The sequence below is a fragment of the Hyperolius riggenbachi genome, chromosome 10 (genome assembly GCF_040937935.1).
Source record: "Hyperolius riggenbachi isolate aHypRig1 chromosome 10, aHypRig1.pri, whole genome shotgun sequence".
NCBI lineage: Eukaryota > Metazoa > Chordata > Amphibia > Anura > Hyperoliidae > Hyperolius > Hyperolius riggenbachi.
In genome coordinates this window covers 12,189,336-12,203,893 of record NC_090655.1, presented here as the reverse complement: position 1 = coordinate 12,203,893, position 14,558 = coordinate 12,189,336, and the positions used below count along the sequence as shown (strand labels likewise).

General features: G+C 44.8%; 1 protein-coding gene across 3 annotated transcripts in view; it reads left to right on the top strand.

Annotated features, from left to right (window-relative positions):
• Positions 1-14,558, top strand: part of ENTPD1 (ectonucleoside triphosphate diphosphohydrolase 1) — a 206,353-nt gene that overhangs the window by 75,105 nt on the left and 116,690 nt on the right. Inside the window, exon 1 of one of the 3 annotated variants that reach the window (XM_068255124.1) lies at positions 7,753-8,277. The exons of the other annotated variants lie outside the window; for them this stretch is intronic. Coding sequence (XP_068111225.1) covers positions 8,262-8,277 — 16 coding nt within the window. The 5' untranslated portion in view covers positions 7,753-8,261. Of the gene's footprint in view, positions 1-7,752; positions 8,278-14,558 lie in introns of those variants that run through there. 3 annotated transcript variants of the gene reach the window in all.

Here is a 14,558-nt window from a genome sequence, read left to right as displayed (position 1 = left end):
CTATTAGATAGATGCGGCGTATGCTACGACGCGGGTTGGCTAGTCATTTATATTCAATGGTAAGGTCTTCTCAATTGGGTCCCTGCCCCGGTCAAGGCTGGGAACTGAACCCCACGGTCTGTAATGGTGCAAGGCAAGAGATATAGCCACTGCGTGCATGTTTGATATTATCTATGACAACACCTAATGTCAAAGAAATTATTTTTAGAGGGAACCCAAGGTGAGAGATGCAGTATATGGTGGCTGCCGTATCTGTTTCCTTTTAAACAATACCAGTTGCCTGGCAGTACTGCTTATCTCTTTGGCTGCAGTAGTGTCTGAATCACACCTGAAAGGAGCATGCAGCTAATCCAGTCACTCTTCAGTCAGAAACATCTGCTCTGCATGCTTGTTCAGGGGCTGTGGCTAAAAGCTTTAGAGGCAAAGGATCAGCAGGACAGCCAGGCAACTGGTATTGTTAAAAATAAAGTAAATATGTCAGCCTCCATATCCATTTAACCTCAGGTTCCCTTTAAAGCATTGTGTCAGTAGATCCGGAGTAGCCCTTTAATGTAGCAATAGAAGTTTACCTCCCGTCTCCTCCCTGTAATATTGTAAGGAAACAGTGTGTCGTTTTTTTCTCCCCTCGGCTAAACCCTTCAGAGTCGTGCGTAAGGCTGTCACACTGCCAGCAAGTGTCCTCGCCTTCTGCTTGTATCTACCATGCAGACACCCACGGGAGGGAGCAGATAAGGTTTATCTGCAGAACGCCATGCTCCCCGATTCCCCCCATATCCTGCACACAGGGGGTGACGGTATTGCAGCCACACAGATGGACTTCTCTTCTGGCTCCTCGCCTCCGATCGCCGCCAGGCCTCCGCCAATCACGACATCTTCCATGGAGCTGTGACCATCTCCTGCATGCCATCACGTTTTACGCATTTGTGAATGAACAGACTGCGCTACTCGCGATCTGTGACGAGGCAACAGCCGGCACTATGCATGGGTGATCATCTGACGAGGCTGTCTGTCATCGTCCCCGATCTGCGACAATTTCACACGACACAAACGTAATACGAGAAAAAAAATCACTGGACAATGGGGAAAAGGGGACATAAGGCACTGTGACAAATGATAGAATCAGAGGTTAGGAGCGTAAAGGTGGCCGTACATCAGGGACGGATCTAGACCAAGTTGCGCCTGGGGCAAGGTCAGATTATGGGGCCTAAAGGTCAGGTTTTGGAGCCTAAACTGCCATTCATTTTGCCGCCTTTTTAAGAATTCAACAAATTGCGCCTGGGGCAAGAGACCCGCTTGCTCCCCCCCCCCCCCTAGATCCGTCCCTGCTGTACATCTAGCGATGATGGGCAGATTGGACTAAGAAACAAATCTTTCTAATCTAATCTGATAAGAGAGAGATAATAATAATACGAACAATTGTATAGCGCTTTTCTCTTGTTGGACTCAAAGCGCTCAAGAGCTGCAGCCACTGGGGCGCGCTCAAGAGGCCACCCTGCAGTGTTAGGGAGTCTTGCCTTGAACTCCTTACTGAATATGTACTTGACCTAGCCAGGATTTGAACCATGTCAAAGGCAGAGCCCTTAACCGACACACTATCCAGCCCGCTGGATCTGGCAACCCATACATGGCAGGCCGATTCCTAATCGATTTTATGCTGAAGTAAATCCGGAATCGGCCTTGTGACGCCGTATCTCTTGCCTCGCTGGTCCGACGCTGTCCCCTTAATGTGAAACGTGCCCAAACCCCCCCACCCGTGCACTGTGCACTCTACAGTATATATTACCTGTCCTTGTATGCCGCTAGCTCCGCCCTTCATACATACACGCACCCCACGCATGTTCTGCAGCAGGAATCGTGCCTCTCTGTCCCATCTACCTCTCCTGCGCCGCCTCGGGTACACTTTTTAAGAGCAGAGGAGAAAGTTCATGTACGTTCTACCCGCCTCCAATCGTACCAGTCGGTGCAGGATCTGGTGAGCCAGGCCAATCGAAAAATGTACAAACCAGGAGGGATCCGCAATCAGACAAGGTTGATAAAAAAAAAAGCTGATATATTTATTGAAAAATTCCACGATACAGTGCAATAAAAACGACAGGATCAACTGACGCGTATCGGGCCTACAATCTGCCCTTAGTCATAGTTAAAGTGAGCCTGTTAAAGGGAACCTAAACTGAGGATATGGATTTTTCCTTTTAAAATAATATCAGTTTCCTGACCCTCCTGCTGATTCTGTGTCTCTAATACTTTCAGCCACAGCTCCTCAACAAGCATGCAGATCAGGTGCTCTGACTGACATCAGACTGGATTAGCTGTATGCTTTTTCCTGGTGTGTGATTCAGCCATTACTGCAGCCAAAGAGATCAGCAGGACTGCCAGGCAACTGGTATTGATTAAAAGGAAACATCCATATCGCTCTCAGTTAAGGTTTCCTTTAAGGGATGAGGCTTATATGCAGGTGGGAGGAGAAGGAACTCCGCCCTATACCCCATAACAATACATCTATTAGATGGTGTATATATAGAAAAAACATGTTACAGACATATTTTGGATAATAACATTAGTATTAAATTTAAAATCGATGTAAAAAAGTTACCACTGCAATTTAGAAAACATTGTAAGTACAATGATGAGAAACCGAATGTACAAGGAAACAGGAAGGGGAAGCATCAACCAATAAAGAATATATACATTTATCCATATTAAAATGGAAAGACTAATAGAAAAGTATCAATACGTGTATATTAGACTCAGATCCCAAAGTTTATGGAGTCCTTCTGGTATCCGGGTGCCCAATCTATGAATCCAGAAGGCTTCACGCCTCAAAAGTAACCTCTGAATATCTCCCCCTCTGATTGGGCAGACAACACGCTCCACCCCTTGAAAACTGAACGAAGATAAATCGAAACAAAGGTTTTTATTGCACTGGATCGTGGAATTTTTCAATAAATATATCAGCTTTTTTCATCAACCTGGTCTGGTTGCGGATCCCTCCTTGTTTGTACACTTTTTAGAGTTTACGGACTGGGCTAATTGAAATCTACGCTCTGTTTGGGACCCGTTATCCCTGCCAGGGCGTAGATTTCATTTAGCGCGCCGCATGCTACGGCTGAACTCTCCTGTCACTGCAGCCGACCCGCCCTGCTATGGATATGGCAGCAGAGCTCTGTGATCCGGTCAGGAGCTGATTTAATTGGGTTAATTCCCTCTGTCTGGCTTGTTACCAACAATTAGGCTCTATAAAAAAAAAACTAAAAAAAACCCTTCAATTTCATCTTTTCTTTTTACATTGAAAAGTTTAGCAGAGGCCTTTATTACTATAGTTCCTCCTACTTCCCAGGCCTGCCCAACCGCAGAAATTTCAGGCAGATAAGGACTGCTGTCATTCGTTTTTTGCACACATTAGCAGAGAACAAACAAAAGCTTTCATCAGCAGGGAGGATGGAGATATTGGACACTGTGTTTCAAAGAGTTTAGAGAAGCCACACACGTTATCTTTACACCTTCCCTGTGGATGAATAATGGGCAGCTAGAAGGGGGGGGGGGGGGGACATGGCAGCTCCTATCGCTATTAGAAACCAGGCCAAACTGCAGAAAAAAAAAGTGTCACTCTGCTCTCTTTAAGCCTGTATGGATAGGAGCAGAACTGCAGAAAGCACAGTTACAGAAAGTTAGCTGGGTTTTGAGGTGCCCCCCGCCCCCCCAAAAAAAAAATAATCTATAAAGAAAATGTAAACCATAGGTAAGTGGAACACTTATCTCCCAAAAGTTATGGTAAAAAAAAGTGAAATAAGGGTTTGTTGGCACTATGATGCATTTCGTAGGCCTGCCCCTACTTCCTCGGGTAATGTGCCTATTAGGCTGTTCCTCACTAGGATAATGAGTTGCTTATACTGTATTCTCATACTTGCCTTCCTCCTCTGGCCGTTTTGCATGCCTGTGCTGTTATGCGGGTGCACCCTAGTCTGTGGTCTTAGGACCATGGGTGAGGATGTGTGCGTGCCAGCGTTGTGACTTTACATGTGCACCGTGGACGGTAGCATATGCGGAAGCGCATGCGTGATGGAATTGCGCACCAGATTTCTCATCTTCCACCTGTATACTCGCTATCCTGACGGCACCCAGTGCAAATAGCTCTTCCGCTCTGCAGCAGGTTTCTGTTCTGGTTGTTCCAGCGTCCCGTTGTAGCCCAACCAGTTTGACTGCTCCTGATCTATTTTGGTTGACAACCCTGCTTGCCTCTCTGTCCTTGATCTGCTGTTCTTGTTGTTACCTGGTCATTCCGTTCATTCCTGCTTGCCTGTTGGTTACCTCTGCTAGCCTTATTGACTTTGTCTGACCACCACCAGGCCTGATACTTACCCTTCTACCATCTCCTGGTATCCTCATCTGCATACTCTCTCTGACTCTTGGACCATCTCCAACAGGAAACAGGATCTGGGAGTCCTCAGTAGCAAAGAATCCAATGCCCAGCAGGATTACTAATCGATCCAGAGCGTTCTGGTGAAGACCGGGAAGGGGAGGTGCTTCTTGGAGACCGTAGTCTGCATGAGCTTCTATCGTATGTTGTTCACTAGCCTAACCTATATATATTATTTGATCTCAATCTGTTCTTTTCTCCTTGGTTGTGTGATCTGTATATGCCCTTTAAAGCGGACCCCAACTGAGAACTTCCTCTCTGCTCTAAAAGATAAGCAACAGCATAAAAACCTTTAAAGAAAAAACATTTCTTTGTTACAGCTGATGCAGATCCTGCAATAAATCTGAAATGTGTACTTCCTGCTTTTACAGAAGCAGACATAAAGTTAACATTCTGTGTTTAGAAATTGGCTGTTGTGCCGAGGCAGGCAGCTGACACAGCTGATTGATCAAATTATAGTTGTGATTAGTCACAGATGAGGGGGAATTAGACCGGCTAAACTCTCTAAATCCATACAGGGTGCATTTCTCTGTTTTCCTTCTGTCCTGTGCAAGAGTCTAGGTCCATTTTAAAGGGAACCTGAAGTGATAGACATATGGAGGCCGACATGTTTATTTCCTTTTAAACAATGCAGATTGCCTGGCTTTCCTGCTGATCCTCTGCCTGTAATACTTTTAGCCATAGACCCTGAACAAGCATGCAGATCAGGTGCTCTGACTGAAGTGAGACTGGATTAGTCACATACTTGTTTCAGGTGTGTGTGATTCAGACACTACTGCAGCCAAATAGATCAGCAGGACTGCCAGGCAACTGGTATTGTTTATAAGGAAATAACTTGCAGCCTCCATAGGTAGCTCCCCTCTGATTCCTTGTAAACCACTTCCTAACATTTATGTCCCCTTGAGGAAGAAGACATTGGCTCACGAAATGTGTAGCAATAGACTCTGCAGATTAACATCTGGATGCAGTTAATGCAATATGTGTAAATGCCTCATTAGTGTTTGTGTACATTGTTTAGTAACACTTCCTACACACACAAAGAGGGACGGTTTCCACTACAAAAGGCAAAACTCACGGAAAACCACAAATGTTTCTCCTGTGCTTTTGCAAGCCTACCAAAAATCGCATCAGCTTCCTGTGCTTAAGTTATGGTAGATGTGGATCCCATTTATTGTATCGCTGAGTGACCAAGGAGCCCATTATCTTCTAACTTATTATTCTCCATTCATCAGTACTGCAGCCAAACAGCATCTCTGTACAGCGCTCACTCCCTGAACTGTCACGCTAATAATTGGACACTAACGATTAATCGAGCCAGGGACTTGAGCACATGAACTAGACTTTAAAGGGAACCCGAGGTGAGAGGGATATGGAGGCTGCCATATTTATTTCCTTTTAAAAAATACCAGTTGCCTGTAAATCCTCCTGACTCAGATCACTCTCACCTCGGGTTCTCTTTAACCACTTCAGCCTTCAGTGTCGTTTCACCTTAAGCATCTGAGCAACTTTCACCTCCCATTCATTCGCCAATAACTTTATCATTACTTATCACACTGAAATCTATATCTTGTTTTTTTCCGCCACCATTTAGGCTTTCTTTGGGTGGTACATTTTGCTAAGAATTATTTTATTTTAAATCCATTTTTAACAGAAGGTTTAAGAAAAAGATGGAAAAAAATCATTATTTCTCAGTTTTCGTCCATTATAGTTTTAAAATAATACATGCTACCGTAAATAAAACCTATTTTATTTGCCCATTTGTCCCAGTTATTACACCATTTAAATCATGTCCCTATCACAATGTATGGTGCCAACATTTTATTTGGAAGTAAAGGTGCATTTTTTCCCCCCAATTTTTTTTTTAAATAACAGTGATATACTTTACTATATACATATTAAAAAAAAAAGTTCAGTCCCTAAGGTAACTATTTATGTAATTTTATTTATTTTTTTATTGTATATTTACAAAAACAAATTTGTACCTATCGGAGTGTGGGAGGTAAGGGGTCAATTTTAAAAGTAAAAAAATGTCATCTGGAAATTTTTATTTCCAGATGTAATTTTAGTATTTGGCCACAAGATGCCCTCGCAGCTCACTTCTGCATGTGGAAACTGCTCCACAAAGCGGAAGTAATGCGTGGCCGGGACAGAAGGGGATATATGAAAGACGGAACCGCCTCGTTGACGGTGTCGGCCTTTCATACGGGGACTTAGATCAATGAATGGGGACTGGTTTCCCATTCATTGATCTCTGGGCTAACGGGGGGCACCCGGGAGCCCGCGCGATTGTGCGCACCAGGGCTGGGCAGCAGTGCAGGCTCTCTGGACGGATATATCCGTCCGGATAGACTTAAGTGGTTAAATATAAGTGTAGTGCAGATGAGAATAAGGGTGTAAAGCATCGGTATTATCCGCAGTGTCAGACTTCTTACCCTGGAAGGTTCCCTCTAACGGAACAATCCCCCGAATGATCTGCCGTACGACCGATCAGTCGGGGACCGTGAATGATGGCGATCGGTGGTAAATGATCGTTCTAGATTGTTCCATCGATTTGAATTTTGGAATGGTTAATTGTCTCTGATCAAATTGCTTACCCTTTTCAACCTCCGTTAGTGGGCCTGAACGATTTTCTGGTCGATCGGACTGGCCGGTTGATCTTTCAGGAAATTGGCTTGTTATTGTGCAACTTAAGGGGCCTTTTACACTGAATCCATTGCATACCACCGCAGCGGACAATACCATCGCCTCCCAACGCTGATATTCCTGTGGGAGGCGCTCTTCTGCACCTGGCTTTTGAAACCCTTCAGCACTTTATTTGGCCTGAGGAAGCGGCAGAGTCCCACAAAACGTGTTGCCTGGGCTTATTACAAATAATCATTCCGGACGTCTAATACGCGATGCGACTTTTCGTCACCGTTGTGATGGTATCGTAGCGTGGAAGGACCGTAACTGACGATCACCTGAAATGAAAACATTTATTCATGGATAGCGGTGGCCGCAGCAGTCATTCCACGTATGCCGCTGCTGTTACACTTTTACGCATTCGTGAATCCATCGCAGCGAACGCACAGCCAGCCCCCCTAGTCCCCTCCGTGCGGCCAGTGCCAGCCCCCCTTCTTCCCTCCTGCACTCTTGTTTTGACAGCTCGAGCCAGCCAGGCGAGTCCCCAGCCCTGCCAATGAAAGGTGATCTAACGAAACATCTGTGCAAACAGGCTGCATTGTGGCTCTTTAAGAACCGTATCTCTCTCTGCCTCTCTCTCTCCTCGGCTCTCTCCCTCTCTCTCTCTCCTCTCATATGTATTCTTTCCAGAGTCTGCTACAAAAGCATGCATAATGACTGCCTGTCTCTGCAGCCATGGCTCATTCTTCGTCCATGGAGAGGCTTCGGCTGCAGTGGGCTCCTATGTGCTGCTGCTGCTGCTACCGCTGGGCTGCCTGGCTGAGAGGAGGAAGAAGACATGAGCTGCTTGCATCAGATCTCCAACACACACACAGATAATAAGGAGAAGCACTAGCCACCCTGCTGTGTGTGTGTGTGTGTGTGTATGTATATGTGTGTGTGTGTGTGTGTGTGTGTGTGTGTGGTGGGGGGGATAGCCCAGGGATCTCCTATCCAGCACAAGCACAGCAGCAAAGCAGCACAAGGGCCCTGACTGTGTGTCCTCTCCTCTCCTGGTCCTCAGCACAGGGCTGACCTCCTATGTCACCAGGAATCCTCCATGTCAACGCTCGAAAGCTGAGTCCACCCACAGGCATGGACCGTTAAATAGGCAAGTCTCTCATGTGCATCTCTTCAGTGAGACCGCAGGAAGGCACAGGCTGAGCTAGAAGCAGCAGATCTGATGGAAGAACCAAAGGGTAAGTGTGGATCCTGAGTGCTTGCGCTCACTCCTTAACCCTTTCCTGCCGCAAACCTGACCGCACTCTCAGCGCAACTTCCCGGAAACTTTTTTTCCTTTTTTTTTTCTTCTTTTTTTATTCCCTGGTTGTCTGACGGCGTCTATCTGAAGCCACCTGCAGTCACCGGCCTGGAGGCGATTACAGCGGAAGGGGTGGTGGGGAGGAGGGGGGTTATTAAAGATGAGGAAAAGTTTAGACAAGCATTCGCCGCTCATCCAAGACTCTATAGCTGTCAGTGTGGTTTCCTATAGTTGTACTGAGTATTGGCTGACTGTGCTGCAGTACCACCATCCCCTGGGGGGTCAGCTGTGTGGTCTGACCATTGTTTCAAGTTTGTCTTTATTTCAAACTTTATTATGAACCATTTTCCTATGTGGGATGGTTCGTCTGTTCCTTGTCACCTGCGCCGCTTGATCTTGGCCGGGGCTGATTGACAAGATTCCCAAATCGCCCCACATCTCTCTCGTCATTGATCTTTCCACTTTTGATCAGAAACTTTTTGACAATAGAGGATAACTTTCAAAATAGCCATTTTGTGAATGAATGTGAAAAGGTTTGGAGTGATGCCAACATTGCGGACTGGCCGCCAGCTTTCCATGTTACTCAAATTGTGCTGGTGAGATTTCACCACCATAATCCCCCATTCCTGCCCCTATTTACTATTATTATATATGCCGTATTTATATAGCACTGTTATTACCAAGCATGTGACCGAGGACAATGGACCTTCTGATTCATTAACTGTATTATTATTATTGATAATTTATAGTTATATTGCACCGATACTTACTGCAGCACTTCTGACTGTCCTCGGAGAAGGTCACAATGTAATCCCTACCATAGTCATAGTCTAATGTCTTAACATGTTATCATTATTATGTATTTATATAGCACTGGCATCTTCTGCAGCACTTTACAGAGTACATAGTCATGTCACTGACTGTCTTCAGAGGAGCTCACACTCTAATCCTACCATAGTCATAGCCTAATGACCTACCATATTATGTATTTATATAGCACTGACATCTTCTGCAGCACTATACAGAGTACATAGTCATGTCACTGACTGTCCTCAGAGGAGCTCACAGTCTAATACTGCCATAGTCCTAGTCTAATGTCCTGCCATATTATTATTATTATTATTATTATTATTATTATTATTATTATTATGTATTTATATAGCACTGACATCTTCTGTACACAGAGTACATAGTTATGTCACAGACTGGCCTCTTTGTATTATACTATATAATCACTACCGTAAACACTGATATAAGGAGGAACCAACAAGGGATAAAAAAGTCTAGATCTAAAATAGGAGGGGGGTGGTGATTTGCCTCTTCCAAAGACAACTGACTAGGAATTTCAAGTGTTATTTATTAGACACAAAAGACAACACGTTTCGCAGGTCAAACCTGCTTCATCAGTGTCAAAATAGCAAGTGATAGCAGCAAAGCACTTCTTGCAGAGAGAATTGAAAAAGTTACATCACTAACTGTCATTCATAAGATATATCACTAACTGACTTTCAGAATATACATCACTGACAGAATATACATCACTAACTGACATTTAAAGGATACATCACCAACTGACATTCAGAGGATACATCATCAACTGACATTCAAAGGATACATCACCAACTGACATTCAGAGGATACATCACCAACTGACATTCAGAGGATACATCACCAACTGACATTCAGAGGATACATCACCAACTGACATTCAGTGTATACATCACCAACTGTCATCCAGAGCATACATCACCAACTGACATTCAGAGGATACATCACCAACTGACATTCAGTGTATACATCACCAACTGTCATCCAGAGCATACATCACCAACTGTCATCCAGAGCATACATCACCAACTGACATTCAGAGGATACATTACCAACTGACATGCAGAGGATACATCACCAACTGACATTCAGAGGATACATCACCAACTGACATTCAGAGGATACATCACCAACTGACATCCAGAGCATACATCACCAACTGACATTCAGAGGATACATCACCAACTGACATCCAGAGGATACATCACCAACTGACATTCAGAGGATACATCACCAACTGACATTCAGAGCATACATCACCAACTGACATTCAGAGGATACATCACCAACTGACATTCAGAGGATACATCACCAACTGACATTCAGAGGATACATCACCAACTGACATTCAGAGGATACATCACCAACTGACATTCAGAGGATACATCACCAACTGACATTCAGAGGATACATCACCAACTGACATTCAGAGGATACATCACCAACTGACATTCAGAGGATACATCACCAACTGACATTCAGAGGATACATCACCAACTGACATTCAGAGGATACATCACTGACATTCAGAGGATACATCACCCACTGACATCCAGAGGATACATCACCAACTGACATCCAGAGGATACATCACCAACTGACATCCAGAGGATACATCACCAACTGACATCCAGAGCATACATCACCAACTGACATCCAGAGCATACATCACCAACTGACATCCAGAGGATACATCACCAACTGACATCCAGAGGATACATCACCAACTGACATCCAGAGGATACATCACCAACTGACATTCAGAGGATACATCACCAACTGACATCCAGAGGATACATCACCAACTGACATGCAGAGGATACATCACCAACTGACATGCAGAGGATACATCACCAACTGACATGCAGAGGATACATCACCAACTGACATGCAAGAGGATACATCACCAACTGACATGCAGAGGATACATCACCAACTGACATGCAGAGGATACATCACCAACTGACATGCAGAGGATACATCACCAACTGACATGCAGAGGATACATCACCAACTGACATGCAGAGGATACATCACCAACTGACATGCAGAGGATACATCACCAACTGACATGCAGAGGATACATCACCAACTGACATTCAGAAGATACATCACCAACTGACATTCAGAAGATACATCTGTAACTGACATTCAGAAAATGCATCACCAACTGACATTCAGAGGATACATCACTTACTGCCATTCAGAGGATACATCACTTACTGCTATTCAGAGGATACATCACTTACTGCCATTCAGAGGATACATCACTTACTGCCATTCAGAGGATACATCACTTACTGCCATTCAGAGGATACATCACTAACTGACATTCAGAGGATACATCACTAACTGACATTCAGAGGATACGTCACTAACTGACATTCAGAGGAAACGTCACTAACTGACATTCAGAAAATGCATCACCAACTTACTGACATTCAGAGGATGCATCACCAACTGACATTCAGAGGATACATCGCTAACTGACATTCAGAAAATGCACCACTAACTGACATTCAGAAGAGCTAACTGTCTAAAATTCCCAGCACAGTCTAGGGACATATTTTGGTGGAGTTCGTTAAACCCCTTGGTGTGTTAGATTGTGGGTGGAATCCAGGTGCACTTATTTATTTATCATTTATTAATATTATTTGTTGTATTTATAAAGCGCCAACATATTACGCAGCACTGGGCATTAGTTTAGGTTACAGACAATATTTAGGGGTGACATACAGCAATACGACAATACAGGAATACAAGAAAACCAGATCACACAGTACAGTATGAGTACAAGGTAATGCTTAGTCAGTCACTGGATGGGAGCATGGAGTTAGGCAAGTTAGGTTCACTCAGATGCATAGGATGGGTTCACAGTAATGGAGGTGCATGATCAGGTAGGACACAAAAGGAGGAGGACACTGCCCAAAGGTTTACAATCTAGAGGGAGAGGTAAGGACACGGAAGGTAGGGGACCAGAGTTCAGCTGTAGGTTTAGAGCACTTGTGAGGGGTGGTAGGCCAGAGTGAAAAGGTGAGTTTTGAAGGCCTTCTTGAAGATGTTGAAGGAGGGGGCTGCCCTAATGGGTGGAGGTAGGGAGTTCCATAGTGTTGAAGCAGCTCTTGAGAAGGCCTGGAGGTGTGCATGGGACTGGGTGATGCGGGGGGCGGTCAGGCGAAGTTCATTGGAGGAGCGGAGTGAGCGGCTAGATGTGTATCTCTGAGTAAGATCGGAAATGTAGGTTGGACAGGTTTTGTGGACAGATTTGTAGGTCAGACACAGTATGTTGTATCTGATTCTGGACTGCATATGCTAGAATGCCATTGGATAGTTTGTTAGCTGACATTATTATTTGCAGGGTGTACGGCGGCGTACACTGTGCGTCGTGGCACAGCAGGTGCGGTTGTGGCATCTATGTACGGGTGAGAGGTACAACGCGCCTGGCCGATCTTGGAAAGCTGCGTAGCCACCCTGCAGCCAGGCCCAGTGACTCCTCTGAATAGTGCTGACTCTCCATTCTGGGCTGTTATTCTGGGGTGTTGCTGCAAGTCATTTTTATCATTTTGCAGAACGCAGTGACCTTGGCGTGGTGACTGATAGCGCTGGGTTGTTCTGCTGGCAACATGTGGATTTCTGTGGATAAGCGCTCAGCGGGCTTGCACTGCATCCTCCCTCGTTGACAACTCTTTTTTTTTTTTTTATTTTGTAACTTTTTAAAATTCTGAAACATATGACAAATCCTAAAATGGAAACTTTTCTCATCACGTCGCACGTCTCTGGCTCGCATAGTTTGCATTTTTTATAGACCTTGTCCAGACAAAACTCTTATTAATCGAATGCGTTCCTCCCCAGACAGGAAACATGAGTTTAAGAATCTAAAAATTATTCCTGAGTTCTTAAATTTGTTGGAAACTGCGCCAAGTGCATGACATCAGCTGCGTTCCTCCACGACAGGCGCGCTCCTGTCTGCGAACTGCTGTCCAAACTCCTCCCCCACTCTGCCGGGCGTGCCACCCCCTTCCCCAATAAGCAGGGACCTTTGTCCTCCGCTGAATCCTGATTGGAATAGGTGGTGGGTACCTGTTTAGCCACGCCCCCTCCCAGAGCCAACATATTCCCTGGCGCTGTACAGAGTAAGAACAAAACTTGGTGTACATCTTAATCCAGACAATGGTGTACAACAAATATAGACACTGGTACAAATGAAAGAACTGGCAGACCTAATAATTACAGCGACCATTGTAACATGATGAATGCATAACAAAATTCAAGACACAAAAGGGTGAGAGAACCCTGCCCTTGCAGGCTTACAATCTAAAGGCAACTAGAGGTGGGGTAGTGTACAACATGTAGTATGGAATATTTTTAGCTAGCGCAGTACGTTTTTGGTTTTATTTAGTAAGGAGCAGAACTTGGCTAGAGGTTGAAGGGGGAGTGGCCTAAGGTAGAGTGTATGCTTGTTGGAAAAAGTTAGTTCTGAAAGAGCGTTTAAAGATTTCAAAGGTTGGAGAGTGGCCGGTATGTTGTGGAAAGGGATTCCAGAGGAGACGGGAAGCACGTGAGAAATCTTGTATATGTGAATGCAAGGAGCTTTGTAAAAGAGTCATTAGCCGCACAGCAGTGGAGCATTTGTTAGTTGCTTTTCTCACCTGTACTGAGTGAGCGTTGCCAGCTTTGACACTTTCATGTGTGTGGGATCACTGTGGAATGGCTGCGTGCTTATAGGTGCAAATGAGATTTGGGTGAGCCAACTGAAATCATGTTTGCCATTAATCCCAGCACTGGAACTGAATGGATTGCTTATTAATCAATGAACGTGGCATTTTTTCTTTAAAAACTATAATGAGAAGAATATGAAGGCTGCCATATTTATTTCCTTTTTAAACTATGCCAGTTGCCTGGCAGCCCAGCTGGTCTATTTGGCTGCAGTAGTGTCTGAATCAAACCAGAAAAAAGCATGCAGCTAATCCAGTCAGACTTCAGTCAGAAACGCCTGATCTGCTGCATGCTTGTTCAGGATATGTGGCTAAAAGTATTAAAGGCAGAGGATCAGCAGGCTAGCCAGGCAACTGATATTGCTTAATAGGAAATATGGTAGCCTCCATACCCCTCGCCTCAGTTGTCCTTTAAACCAGGAAAATTGCCATAAAAATGGGTATCCTGAATAATTTACTGCAGTCTACTTTATGTCACTACAGAGCCTCTTTAAAGCTCTGACATGTAAATATAAACCTGTTTTGGAACCCTGTTCCATGTGTGAGGAGCCGTCAGCGCGGTGTACAGGTGGTGGTGTGCGAGGAGCAGTCAGCGCAGTGTACAGGTGGTGGTGTGTGAGGAGCAGTCAGCACGGTGTACAGGTGGTGGGGTGTGAGAGGCAGTCGGCACAGTGTA